Genomic DNA, 13,313 nt, shown 5'->3' with positions numbered 1-13,313 from the left:
CCCATGCTTACAAAACTGTTTATGTGTTGCTTTAAGGAGAAGTGCTTCTCAACATTCTGGAAAATCTCATGCTCTGTATTTAATTCAGGTGATAAGTCATCTCCCTCTCAGTACAGACCAATAAGTCTCCTGTGTGTCATGAGTAAGTTGCTGGAATCCATATTAAATAGAGAAGTAATCAACCACCTCAACAGAAATAACTTTCTTCGTGACATGCAATATGGTTTCCGTTCTGCCAGATCTATAGCAGATGTGCTAACAGTTATATCTCATAGAATTAGTGAATCTCTTGACAAAGGCTTCCTTTCTAGAGCAATTGCTCTTGACATATCAAAGGCCTTCGATAAGGTATGGCATAAGGGCCTACTTCACAAGATTTCCAGCTACGGTATAACTGGAAATGTTTTCTCAATTATTAAATCATTTCTCTCTGATAGGCTCATAAGAATAATGGTTGATGGGCAGAAATCAGAGGCCCTCAGTATTAATGCTGGAGTCTCTCAGGGGTTCATCCTGGATCCAACTCTCTTCCTGATCTACACATAAATGATCTCCCAAAACACATACTTAAATCATTTGTTGATATCTATGCTGATGATACAGCCATCTATGGCAACACATCAAAGGCTGTAACAATGACAAAGTTTTCTCTGATTCTCTTTCCTCTGATTTTGAGCGCATGGTACAGTGGAGGAAGAGGTGGCTGGTTACTTTTAATGCATCTAAAATGAAGCTCCTATCTTTACACCATCAACACTCTGATCCCCATCTGGCATCAATTGGGATGGATGGCTCTCGTCTTGGGGAAGTTCTATGTTTTGATAAGCTTCTGGGTTTGACCTTTACTCCTGACCTGAAATGGAATACGTACATCAAGTCAGTTGCCAAGGTCGCTGGAAAAATGGTAGGATCCTTCTACCGCTCCAGAAGATATCTCACTGCTGATGCAATTCTCTATCTATATAAAAGCCAAGTACGTCCAAGGATGGAGTACTGCTGCCACATCTAGGCAGGAGCTGCGAAAAACAGCCTATCCTGCCTTGACAGAGTACAAAATAGGCTTCCTGGCTTAGTGGGGGATACCCTTTCCTTTCCTGCAACCTCTCTCCCACAGGAGAGACGTTGCGAGCATGTCTTTGTTTTATCGTTATTTCCATGGCAAGTGTTCATCTAAGCTTCAATCTCTTGTCCCCCCCCCCCCCTTCACCAATCTTTCACGAAAAACACCAGTCTAGCTGGAACCACTGTCAAAAATTTTCCCCACTCTGTATCTGTGCCAAAACCAAAATGTACATTCCATGAATAAAGCTTCTTTCTTAGAAGTGCACACCTGTGGAACTCTCTTCCGTCTGCCTGTTTCCCACCTGACTACAACTTGGATGTCTTCAAGTCCAACATAAAGAAATTCCTGATGAACCGCCCCCTTAATTAATATACTTTATCAAATCTCCAATACTAATGCACTGTACATGAACCCTTATCCCGAGTGGCATCTGGGCTTTGATAAGTGGTGACCACCTTGTAAAAAAAAAAAAAAAAAAAAAAGAAGCAATATCAGAAGACAATGGCAACTAATGATGAAATCTAGATGTATTTCTTCTGAGAGGTCATGTTCCCAGGTGAAAGTATGTGAAGAGAGAGAAAACAACTAGAAACAATTTAAGATATTGAGTGTACTTGTGGAGTGGAAAGAAGACAGGAAGTAATTATTTGATGAAACTAAAGTCATTTACCCTTATACCCACCCACCCATTTTGAATTGGTTAAAGTTTTATCTTTCATAGCAAAATTAACATTTTAGTTTTAAATTATGAGAGGGAAAAAGAAGCCAAGGTAAGACAATGACAGAGAGGAAGAAAGAAAGAGAAACAAAATCCAGCCAAATAAGGCTCTAAGGCAGAAATCTACTTTCCTTACTTAAAAATAAATGTTTTTTACCCAAAACGTGGGAAACCATGAAGCTTTTGCAATTTAATCGAAAATTCATTTTTCTAGATTAAAAGAAAAAATTAATTACATTCCTCATTACAAAAGATTACTTATATTGTATACAGTAACTGACTGATGTTTCTTCTTCACTCTCTATAAGTAAAAAAATATTTCAGGTATATAACCACCTATGGAATAGCTGGAAATGTCCTCTCAATTATTAAATCCTTTCTTGCTGATAAGTTTATAAGAATAGTTGTTGATAGGCAGAAATCAGAAACTTAGTAATAATGCTGGCATCACTCAAGGTTCTATCCTGGGCCCAACTCTCTTCCTAATCTTCATCAATGATCTCACAAATCACATTCTTAAATCAAGATCATTCGTAGACATTTATGCAGATGACACCACAATATATAGCAACACTTTAAAGACAAGAAATAACCAAAATCCTTCTGATTCTCTCTCTTCTCATCTTGAGAATGTGGTGCAATGGATCGAAAACCAAGCATCTCTCCTTTCATCCTAATTGCTCTAACCCCCATCCATATCCCAAATAGCCTTCACTCTTGGTCTGAAATGGAACACATACATCAAATCTGTTGCCAAGATTTTAGGAAAAATGGTTGGATACTTCTATCGCTCTAGTAGATATCTTACTGCCGATGCAATCCTCTATCTATAAAAGCCAGGTACATCCTAAAATGGAGTTATGTTGCCACACTTGGGCCTTGATAGAGTTAAAAACTGGTTTCAAAACTTAATAGGTGATGCCCTTTTCTCTTCCCTGCATACTCTTTCTCCATAGAAGAGACATTGTGAGCATATCTCTGCTCTATCATTTTCATGGCAAGTGCTCGATTGAACTCAAATCTATGGTGCCCCTTTGCCAAACTTTCACAAAAAAACATTCAACTAGTTACAACCACTATCAACAATTTCCCCCACTCTCTATCTGTGTCTAAATCTAATACAGATTTCATGAACAAAGCTTCTTTCCTAGAACTACCTGTCTGTAGAAAACTGTTTCACTGACTTGCTTCCCAGTTGAATACAACAAATCCAATGTAAACAAGTTTTTGGTAAGCCATCTGCATAAATAATGAAATTCTACGAAATCTACACCATTGACAATTACTACACTACCATCTTACATTCATTAACCCTTATCCTTGAATGGCTATCGGGCCTTGATAAGTGATGACTCCCAAATAATAAAAATAAAGAAAGCAAAGTGTTTCCTGTATTGTTTATAGTGATATTTCATGTAAAACTACAATCAGAGAAAGAGAGAGAGAACATAAAAGAAAGTAAAATAGTATTTTCCGAATAAAACTGATATTTTTGCTAACTGAACTAAATACAAATAATTATATTATGATAATGCTGTTTTATAAAAACTTGTTGGAAGAAGGACAGGGCTGACACAAATTAATTTGATTTCTTTTTCAACTATTAATATAAAAATAAACTGGATAACTTGTTTACAACTGAAAATGCATTTTTGTGGAATTTAATTTTGTAGTGAAATTACATTTGTAAATAGAATTTTTTTTTTTAATATTGGTTAGGGAGAAAATACTGACTTGTTTGATTGCAATATGTGTGTTTGGATGGTGGCTGTATTCATCTTTTAAAATATATCATCTTTTATTATTGTTCTAAGCAAGTGGACTTACCAGATTCATCTTCTGCATTCGATGCAAAGGATTCTGCTGCTTTACTATCCTCATCATCAGGAGGTGGCGGAGATGGAGGCCGGAATACTTTTTTCTGGATAAAAAATAAATTTAAATAAATTATAATAGTGAAAATTATGACATTTACTTATTACTACCTGGTCCTGTACCCGGCGTTGCACAGGATAAATAAAAAACGCTAATCAAAAAATATTGAGTATTCTTTTTTCATGAATATATGCTAAAAATTAATTTGTTTTACATGTACATGCCTAAAAAGTATAATTTATGAGCTGTATTGCCATGGGTCTTATTTGGGTCTTGTAAATTAATGAAATTGTATTTTTTTGTATTAAATGATAAGTGGGGACTTTCAATGATTGCCATAGAATCAGCGATATCATTTTATGCACGTTTTATGAAGCTGTTGTTTATGGCCATTGTTTATAAATGAATGCAGAAAAAGCAGAAATTATGAATAATGGAAGTCTAATGATTAGAAAACAGGAAATCTGTTCTCAAAATTAAAAATTGAACATTTCAGAAGAATTGAATGTAAATTATCTAAACCTTTTAAAAATCAATTTCTATAATCATTTTTCTTAATTCAACAGATTATTTATATTTTTAAATGTTTTTTTTTTTAATAATATCAAATTAATCTCCACTGATTATTTACAAATTCATGATAAACATAAAATAAATATTATTTCTGTATATACAGCATTAAAATTTCGAGCGAGTGTAACATATTTTGTTCAGATCTCATTAAATTTAGAGGGGGGGGATGCATCATATACAAAAAATAATTTTCCAAATCCTCCCATCCATACACGCAATGGAAATATGAAATGTTAAAACAATATTGGAAAATGCTGAAACCAATGTATTTTTGTTTTCCACAAAGGAGCTTGTACTCATAAAAAGGTGATATTTATTAGGAACATTTGGCTTCTAGTATATGTAATATATACTCCCCGTCCGAAGTTCCAGGACACCATTTTATCAATAGGTTCTTCTTTAACCTTTTTTCTAGCAACAAAGAGTAGTATGCAACACTTAGTCTATTGTGTCCTAGGTGGATGATGTAGAAATCTTTATAAAGTAAAGCAATGTTTTTTTATTTTTGGTCCAACTCAGAATTCTCCCTTTTTTGGGGGAATTGATGTTTCCCCACTAAGAACCAAGCTTGTGTCAAAATTCGCTCTTGTGATGCGGCAAGTAAGTAGAAACAACTAAATCCAAATTATATTGGACAAACAAAGGTACTTAACCAGAATACAGACCATGTTAAAATAATGAGATTTTTTTTTTTTTTTTTAATTCTTAAGATAGGGAGAGTGGGGGACATAACTATTCTATACTTTCACCTAACAATTTACTAAATAGAAGATATCATTAAAAATTAATTTAACTTGAAAATCCTAAAATAAAAAAGGTAAACTTCGACTATATTACCCCTCCCTCCCCACCAAAATATACTTTTTTTTTTTACATTTCAACAGCTATAAATCAAATATTTTCAAAGAAGGAATTAAAAAATAATAAATATTTAAGATTTTACAGTGGAGGATTACTTGTTTATATAAATTTAACATAAAAGGAGCACCCACTTCATGGCCAGTTAGTGGTCAAAAGAAATTATTTTTTGTTTTGTTTCAAATAGAAAAGGCCTTTCTTCATTCATTATATACCATACTGAAATAGAAAGCCATTCTTAAAATGAGGAGGGAAAGTTTTTGTCATAATTTGTATTTTTACCTAACAATTTACGAAATAAAAGGGGCAAAATGAAAAAGTGATAAAAAAAATGTTTTTTTTCTGTGATAAAAATGTTTAAATTTAAATTGAAAATGCAAGTTTAAGAAGCCAATTTAACATTTTTTTTTTAAAAATAAACACTCATCTATTATATGAAAGGCAAAATGCGTGTTTGTGAGTGTGTGTGTTTGTGTGTGTGTGCGTGTGGATATATCTGGCAAAAACTTTTGACACTCAATGAACACTGTCAAAATTGATATCATTAGAAAGATTGATTTCTCGGACAACAAATATTCAAAAATTGGCCAAAAGCATTAATTCTTTGACCATCAAATGGACCATTTTTTAGCAAGGATGGGTCAGTTTTTACATCAGTCAATCACACCTAGCAATCTTAACATATGCTTAAAAGACATTATTTCGAAAGCCTGTGACTTCATAACGTTGGCGATTGCTTTTTTCAGCTTCTTTTTCATCTTCTGAGCGACAGGTTCAAGCCTAGCTACTGTGGATAATTTTTTTTTTTAATTCTTATTTTTTCGCTTACACCAGTACTTGCTATTTTGATTGAAACATTGGGGGGGATCAATAACCTTAGTATATCACCTCTCACCATCCGGGCAACGGCGAGTACCCCCCCCCCCCGCTAGTCTATAATATAAACAGCAGTTTGTGTGTATATGTAAAACAAAACAAAAAACTACTAACCAAAATCCTATGAAGTTAGTATATTCTTGTTCAGAGTTATCCCGAATGAATAATAATAAAAAAAATTCTTTGGAGGTCAACCGACACAGATTTCATCAAGAAAGCCTCACTTTTCAACCACTTAATTTACTAAAGGGAAGTAACTGATTTTTTTATCATGAAGTAAATTTCCTTATACCAACTCATTCCCTCATGAATCTATATAAAGAAGAGTTGTCTGCATGTTTGTTTATCTTGAGAGGAATAGGTTGAGGAAAAGAAGGGGGGGGATAGAAAGGAAGCAGTTTTAATAGAAATATATTACACCTTTGCTCACGGCACTCCTACTAGTCTATCAATTATAGAAAGGGGAAAATGTGTGTTAGGTTGTGTGTGTGTGTTTTGACAGACGCATCGGACCATAATAAAATCAGTATCATTAGAAAGATCAATCTCTCAAACGAAAGAAATTTTAAAATTGGCCAAAAAGACTAATCTGTGCTGGTGAACTGTTTTTTTGCAAAAAGGGGTCACTTTTTGTGTTGGCATTTTTGCAAATCATATGCTTAGCAATCTCAATGTATGTTTCAAAAACATTTTTTCGACCCATCGTGACATCATAAATTGTCATGGCCGTGACAGCTAGCACAATAGCTTTTTTCACCTTCTTTTCCTCTTTTGCATTACAGGTTCGAGTCTAGCTACTCTGGCTAATTCTTTTTTTTTTTTCTTTTGCACTCGCACAAGTACTCGCTGCTATTTTCATTGAAGAAAAGTTGTATTTTTTTTGCTTTCTGTTTCACTTCTGGTTGATAGCACTTGATTTCTTTTTAATGACCAGGCAACAGCGCCACCCCCATTGTTACATTTCTAGCATGTGCCAGATTCTGTATGTTTCTTATTTCCTATTTTAGTCTCGTAACATAATAACATTGTATTTTATTTGTATGTTCAATGTTATTATAGATGTCCTCCATCAAGTATGATTGAAAAGTAGCTAATTTATAAGGTTGTCTGTAGTCACCTAAAAATTATTGTATTTAAGGAAGTGAAGAGATCTGGTAGATATTTTGATTCATTTGGACTGTCATACAAATCACTGTTTAATAGGTGGATTTTGTTTAGAATTGTACAAATCAAATATGTAACAGGTCTATATGTAAATGTTAGAACTTCTATGTCTAGTGTACACATATGGGTAATGATTTTTTGTAGTTTTTCTAATTGTATTTTGAAATTGAAGTAAAGGAAGCCAATTTAATATGACAATATGTAAAAACACAGTTTGCTTTCATGGTATTTGTATACAAAGTTGGCCATTTTGATAATCAAGGTGTTCATTTTTTTTTTTACAATCTGCTATTCTTAAAAGTGTATGCAATCTTAATATGCATTGTGGCTTAAACTGTTATTCCACTAAACCATTAAAAATAAGGGAGGAGTTGTTAAATGAATCTGGAAGCTGATTTATTATGTAATAAAAATGAATATGTAGAAATTCAATAAACTAACTACACGTGGAAAATTTAACCTATTTATACAAGGAAGTGATGATTTCGAGTTATGGAAGGGTAATGAACTGCATCAGAGTGAAAGCAGTTGCTCAGTGAGATTATGCATTCAAGATTGAAAGAGTATGTCAACTAGGGAAAAAAGAATTATTAAACAGAGGCAAAATGTATATATTGTGGGCACACTTTATTAGTAAATGTAAATGGTGAGTGTATAGTTATGCATAGGAAGTATTTACTTATAATCCTATAATGTTGAAAGGGGAAATGGAATAATTATTTCCATTTTATTATATAGATATATTAGTGGCTTGACAAGGCCACAGGGGAGACAAGCAAGCAAAAAAAAAAAAAAAAAAAAAAAAAATCCAAAGCAAAATTCACCCTAAAGCAGCAGAACTAAAGCTGGCTTGCTAGGACTATGTATATAAATGCATGCTAATTTGGGCCTTTTTTTAATTGGTTTGAAAATATAGGTTCTTTTTAAACAGTTGTCATAAAATTTTAATCATAGAATAGTACAATATGCTTCTAAAAGATTTTTCCAAAAACCTGTCATTCAGAAACCAGGAATGCAAGCAAAGTACAAAGCAAACATTTTAAAGCAGAAATAAAAACATATATATATATATATATATATATATATATATAATAAAGAAATATACAAGAAACAAAAAAGGGAAAAAGAAATCACAGTAAAATGGAATAGAGGGTGAGCACTTAAGAAAACTGTGAAAGAGAAAAGTCAAGAAATGAGGTCTGCACATGGAAAAATAATATTACTCCTCATTTTATTCCCTACTAATTTTTTTTTCATTTCGAATCTAAATGGTTTTAAGTCCGTTTTTCCTCTGTATGTCCTTATTATAATGCTGTTTTTCTCCTCTTCCAATTTGAAGTATTTTGCTACGAAATGCCATGACCTAGAGGTTTTTTTCCTATTTTTTCCCCATTTTTGTCCTTATTAATCTGATGACACAATAAAGTTATATGTAACTTAATATATATAAAAGCAAACTTGTTTATTTTAGAATGTCAGTAAAAGAGATAAATGTCCTTATATATAGAAATTTCAAAGTAATAAATATACTTATCTTCAGAGGGAAGTTCTTGTAAGTTAGTGAAGAAGTTGGTGATTATAAAGTGGTAGAAACCCTTTTTTCTCATTGGGCGAGCACCAGCTATTTCCTAATTTTTTATGTTGATGTAGGTTGTAGTAATCCTATCCAACTCATAAAACAAATGGCATTGTAGGAAGTAAGTTTTACTTTCAGAAACAGTTTAAAGAAAATACACAAGTTTCACAATTACATTTATTTTATGAGTGGAATAAAACTACTGCATTACACAACAGATTAAAAAATAATTGAAATAATTGATGCTTGCTCAATGAAAAAAAAAAAAAATTATGTTAAAAGTTAGTAAAAGAAAAAAAATTACTTAACCTACCATAAGCTTTAGAGCTATTTCCCTACCTTAATCCTAAAATCAAGTGGCAATACTCCACTCAATCCTTCCATAACCGTTTCACTAACCCTAAATGCAAGTGGCAAGCCAATCCCCATACAGAAACCTATTTAAAAACAATAGTCTAAAAAGGTAGACTACACCCCCCCCCCCCCCAAGAAAAAATGCAGTTTATTTCTCATAGCAAAAACATAAATTTTGTTAACTGCTCTAAAATCTCTAAAATGCTGGAATAACCCAGAAATTAGGAATCATTTTAGAGTAATTCATGTGTAAAACTGATCTCCACTCTAAATTTTTTTTTTCAAGTTTTTCAATGTATTCACAACTATTAAAAAGAAAACTACCTTTGCTACTACCAACTGTTCATTTCAATAAATTTGACAAGCATGCTTCAGTTGCAGTCGAGGGAAGAGAGGTAGGAATGTACACAGAAGAGATTACAATGAATCAATATCATTTTTCTCTGGACTGTCAAAAGCCTTAATGGTTCAATATTATTCAATATATTTGAATATATTATACTTACAATAGTGAAACTATAAACTTTTGAGGTTATGAAATGTAGCATAAATTTTTATAGATTTTATAGCAGGAAAAAATACATAATAATGCACATTTCACAAACTGTTTTGATAAGAGATTGAAATGTAACTGACCTTAAAGGAAGGCATTCTTGGCATAACTCCTCGAATGCCAAGAAAGCCTCCTCCATGAGCCCCACCGTAGTGGGCTTCAAATCCTCCTTCTTGACGCCATGGATGCTGGGTTTCAAATAAGGAGGCTAATGCAGGGTTGACATCACTTTTGCCAGGTGTTAATTGACCACCTGACTGTGCATTAATGTTCGATTTCTTGTCACTTTTAATTGGAGATTCTTTATTCACAGCTGCTTTATCAGTTGAACCAGAATCTTTTTGAAACTAACAAAGAGAAAAAATAAACAAATTTTAACAAATTAGGGCAACAGTAAAAAAAAAAAAAAAAAAACACTGCATAATTAGAGTTTAACAACAAAGTTTTGAGTTTCAATTTCAAATTGCTTTTAAAAATATTCTTTAAAAAAAGTGAACCATTAAGAAAATCATTATCATGTTTAGTGTGCGTTTTATATACTGGAATGTGTTGAACAATAGTACGAAGAAAACTAATACAACTCTAATCTAAATCTGCATTTAATATATATTGTTTAATGTTAATGTTACCACTGTGAATTAGCTTGAATCATGTCACCTCAGATTTGTGTCAACAGAGATGTTATACACAATGTGTACTTAAGTAAACTGCTGAATACATTTTACATTTAAACCATTCTAACCCGACAGTGCCCTTGTTCGATAACAGCTCAAACAAGGATCTGTATTTATTTTTTTAAACTTTTGCTGACTACATGGCATCGATTGTATTTAATGAGATTTGTTTTAGTGATGCACAGAAATCTTTAAATTATTGATTTTAAAAGAAAAGCAAATTGTAAATGTGAATCAACATCTGCACAGAAAATTATGATCTCATTATTATTCACCAGCAGGGTTAGCTGGCATTGGCCAGAGTATTAATTTCCATAAATTATATATAGACTAGCAGAAGTACTCGGCGTTGCAAGGTTGTATATGATGTATTCGAATATTTCGTCCTCGTACATTATAATAAAATAGATAATATAAAAATTAAGAATGGTGATTACATGCTTTTTTTTGTTTTTTTTTGTTAGGAAAATCATATTCATGGAAAGTAACTATTCTACTGTAAGTGAAGTGTCATTTTAAAAATAATGGGCAACAGAACTGAGAATTTGACTGCTGTAATTCAAGATTTCCTTAAAAGTATGAACTATATTTGTCTTTAGACGTGATGGATTTCATTCATTCATTACAATGAATTTTAAACTTTGCTATGAAAACTGCAAAATGTGAAAAAAGGAATTTTACTCAAAATCTAATGATTATTTATAATTTATTAGTTACAAAAAATTCTATTTTCTATGAAAATAGAATTTTTCGTCTATTTTGTGTTATAATTGTCTTAAAATTATTTGAATGCAGTAAATGTTTCAGGAAAATTTTCTAAAAACAACAAACCAGAACCACGAACATGCATATGAAAAATTTGTAAGGAAATTTTTATCGGACAAATAAACCTGTATTTTGTGTTGTCATAATGTCCTGTGTAAGAAAGCTCTATCAGAAAAATTAAAAGTAATAAAATTGGAAAAATTTGCAATTTTTGCTTATTAATATTTGTTTATCTAATCAATAAATGAATATATATATATATATATATATATATATATATATATATATATATAAGTATGTTTTTATAACTGTAAAGTCTGAAAAAAAAAAAAAAAGAAAAGCATGCATTCGGAATGTTAGAATTTTTGGTACTTGTGCAGTGTATGAGTTTTAACGTTGAAATCCCATTTGAAATGTAACACGGTGCATATAATGAAAAAACACAGAATATTTATTTGAAATTAATAATTGTTAATCTAATCGGTTAAAGAATAATAATAATAAAGATATATAGGTATGTCTTCATTTATTTGAATTAATCTGGAATGCTTATTTTTATAAAGATAAAGAAAAATGCACACATTCAGAAACATAAGAATTTTTGATTTGAAAGTAATATTTGTTTGTCTAATCAATAACTGAATAATAAAAAAAGATATGTATACATATATATGTATCTAGGTTTTTCTTAGTATTTACAAATCCCAAACTGCGAGTAAAATTTACATTATATTTCATTTTTTTTAATAATACAAAGACATGAAAAAAAAGTCAGTTGGTGTCATCAGTTGAATTGAAATAAAAACATCTAGCATTCCAGCCTAATGTTGTTTTCTAAACAACTTGAAGGAATGAAGCAAATAGGCGCATATGCATACAAATAAAAAATGTCGGCTGGTGGGAATAAACATTTTGCATGTAAATTTGCCAATGTCTGTATGCGATATACATGTAAACAAAGATATTACTTGCTATAAACCATCCTTGGTGCATGAATATTATTTCCTGAGAATTTCAATGTTATGACCAGTAATTCAAGAGTTTAACTGTTAGATATTTACATACACACATACATGAACTGTTTTATTTATATGGATGGATTACCGTAAAAACTATAAGTGAAACTAAAAAATCAGTTTAATATTGTAATCTTAAATGTCTAAATTTATTTTAGAACAAATTCAGAGTTAAAATAATTATGTTCCGATTGTAGTTTGAACTCAATCTGTATCATGTGGTAGCCGATTAAGTCAGCGAGAGCAACTACAAAATATTGATGGGAAAATACATGAAACAAACTTGTCTTTTTAACCCTCCTCCCCATCTCTCTAAAAAATAAAATATTAGCCAGGCAAGGTTAAAAAGAATACTTCCCTCCTTTTCACTAGTGAATACCAAGAAGCAAGAACAACAGAACAGAAGAGTTAAAAAGAGCTGTAACATCTTTCTTTTAAAAGTTCACTCTCTCTACTGCTCTCTATCACAAGTTCCACAACATAGGTCCCTATTTTCCTCCTTATTAAGGCAAAATAGACATAGTGATATTTTTTCCTGTGGGAAATATCCAGCACTTCAAAAAGGGACACTGTATGGGACAAAAATTAAAATTGTATATGTTAAGGATTTCTACTTTGACAGAGGATAGTCATTAAATTACACTTTAATACTTGCCAAGAATATTTATTTTAGTTAGTCAATGAAAAAAAAAATAAAATAAAAAATTTAAATCACTTTAAATACTTCCCTCCCACTGATTAATTTTATTCTTGTTGAATATGAAAAGCATGATTATCACAAAAAAAAAATAATGATAAAGCTCTGCTAAGAAAGATTATTTTTTCTTTGTGTTCATATCGCTTCTAACACAAACACACGCACCTAAAATGTCCATGTCATCATGTTAAAAACTAAATTTTCTGATGCTGATGAATGGCAAATCATTTTTATTAGTTACTTTATTATCTTGAAAATACCAATAAAAGATATTTAAACGTTTAAACCTTTTTAAAATAATTCTTAACAGAGATAATCTTTGCTTAATTTTTATTTTACAATATGAAGATCTATTTTTTATAAAGGTTCTAAAATATTTCAGATATTTAATAGAATTAACTGTTAATTGCTTGTAGTGACTCAGTTGAAACCAAAGAAAAATTTCAACAGTGTCTAGATTATGTGAAAAATTTAACGATGGATTTGAATGGTCTGTTAACATCTTTCTATATATATAAAAGTGAAAATGTGTGTATATTTGTATGTATGTA

The 13,313-nt window shown here is 31.3% G+C and overlaps 1 protein-coding gene across 1 annotated transcript in view; it reads right to left on the bottom strand.

Moving 5' to 3' along the window:
* Positions 1–3,608: 3,608 nt before the first annotated feature.
* LOC145268192 (uncharacterized) overlaps positions 3,609–13,313 on the bottom strand; it is a gene marked incomplete at its 3' end in the record, with an annotated part of 92,412 nt that continues 82,707 nt past the window's right edge. The window contains 2 exon segments of the mRNA XM_080123430.1: positions 3,609–3,702; positions 9,694–9,957. Coding sequence (XP_079979556.1) covers positions 3,609–3,702; positions 9,694–9,957 — 358 coding nt within the window.

The sequence above is a fragment of the Euprymna scolopes genome, chromosome 43, assembly GCF_053919585.1.
Source record: "Euprymna scolopes isolate OS-2025 chromosome 43, ASM5391958v1, whole genome shotgun sequence".
Classification (NCBI taxonomy): domain Eukaryota; kingdom Metazoa; phylum Mollusca; class Cephalopoda; order Sepiida; family Sepiolidae; genus Euprymna; species Euprymna scolopes.
Note: the sequence above shows the minus strand (reverse complement) of the source record. Positions and strands in the feature narration are given on the sequence as shown.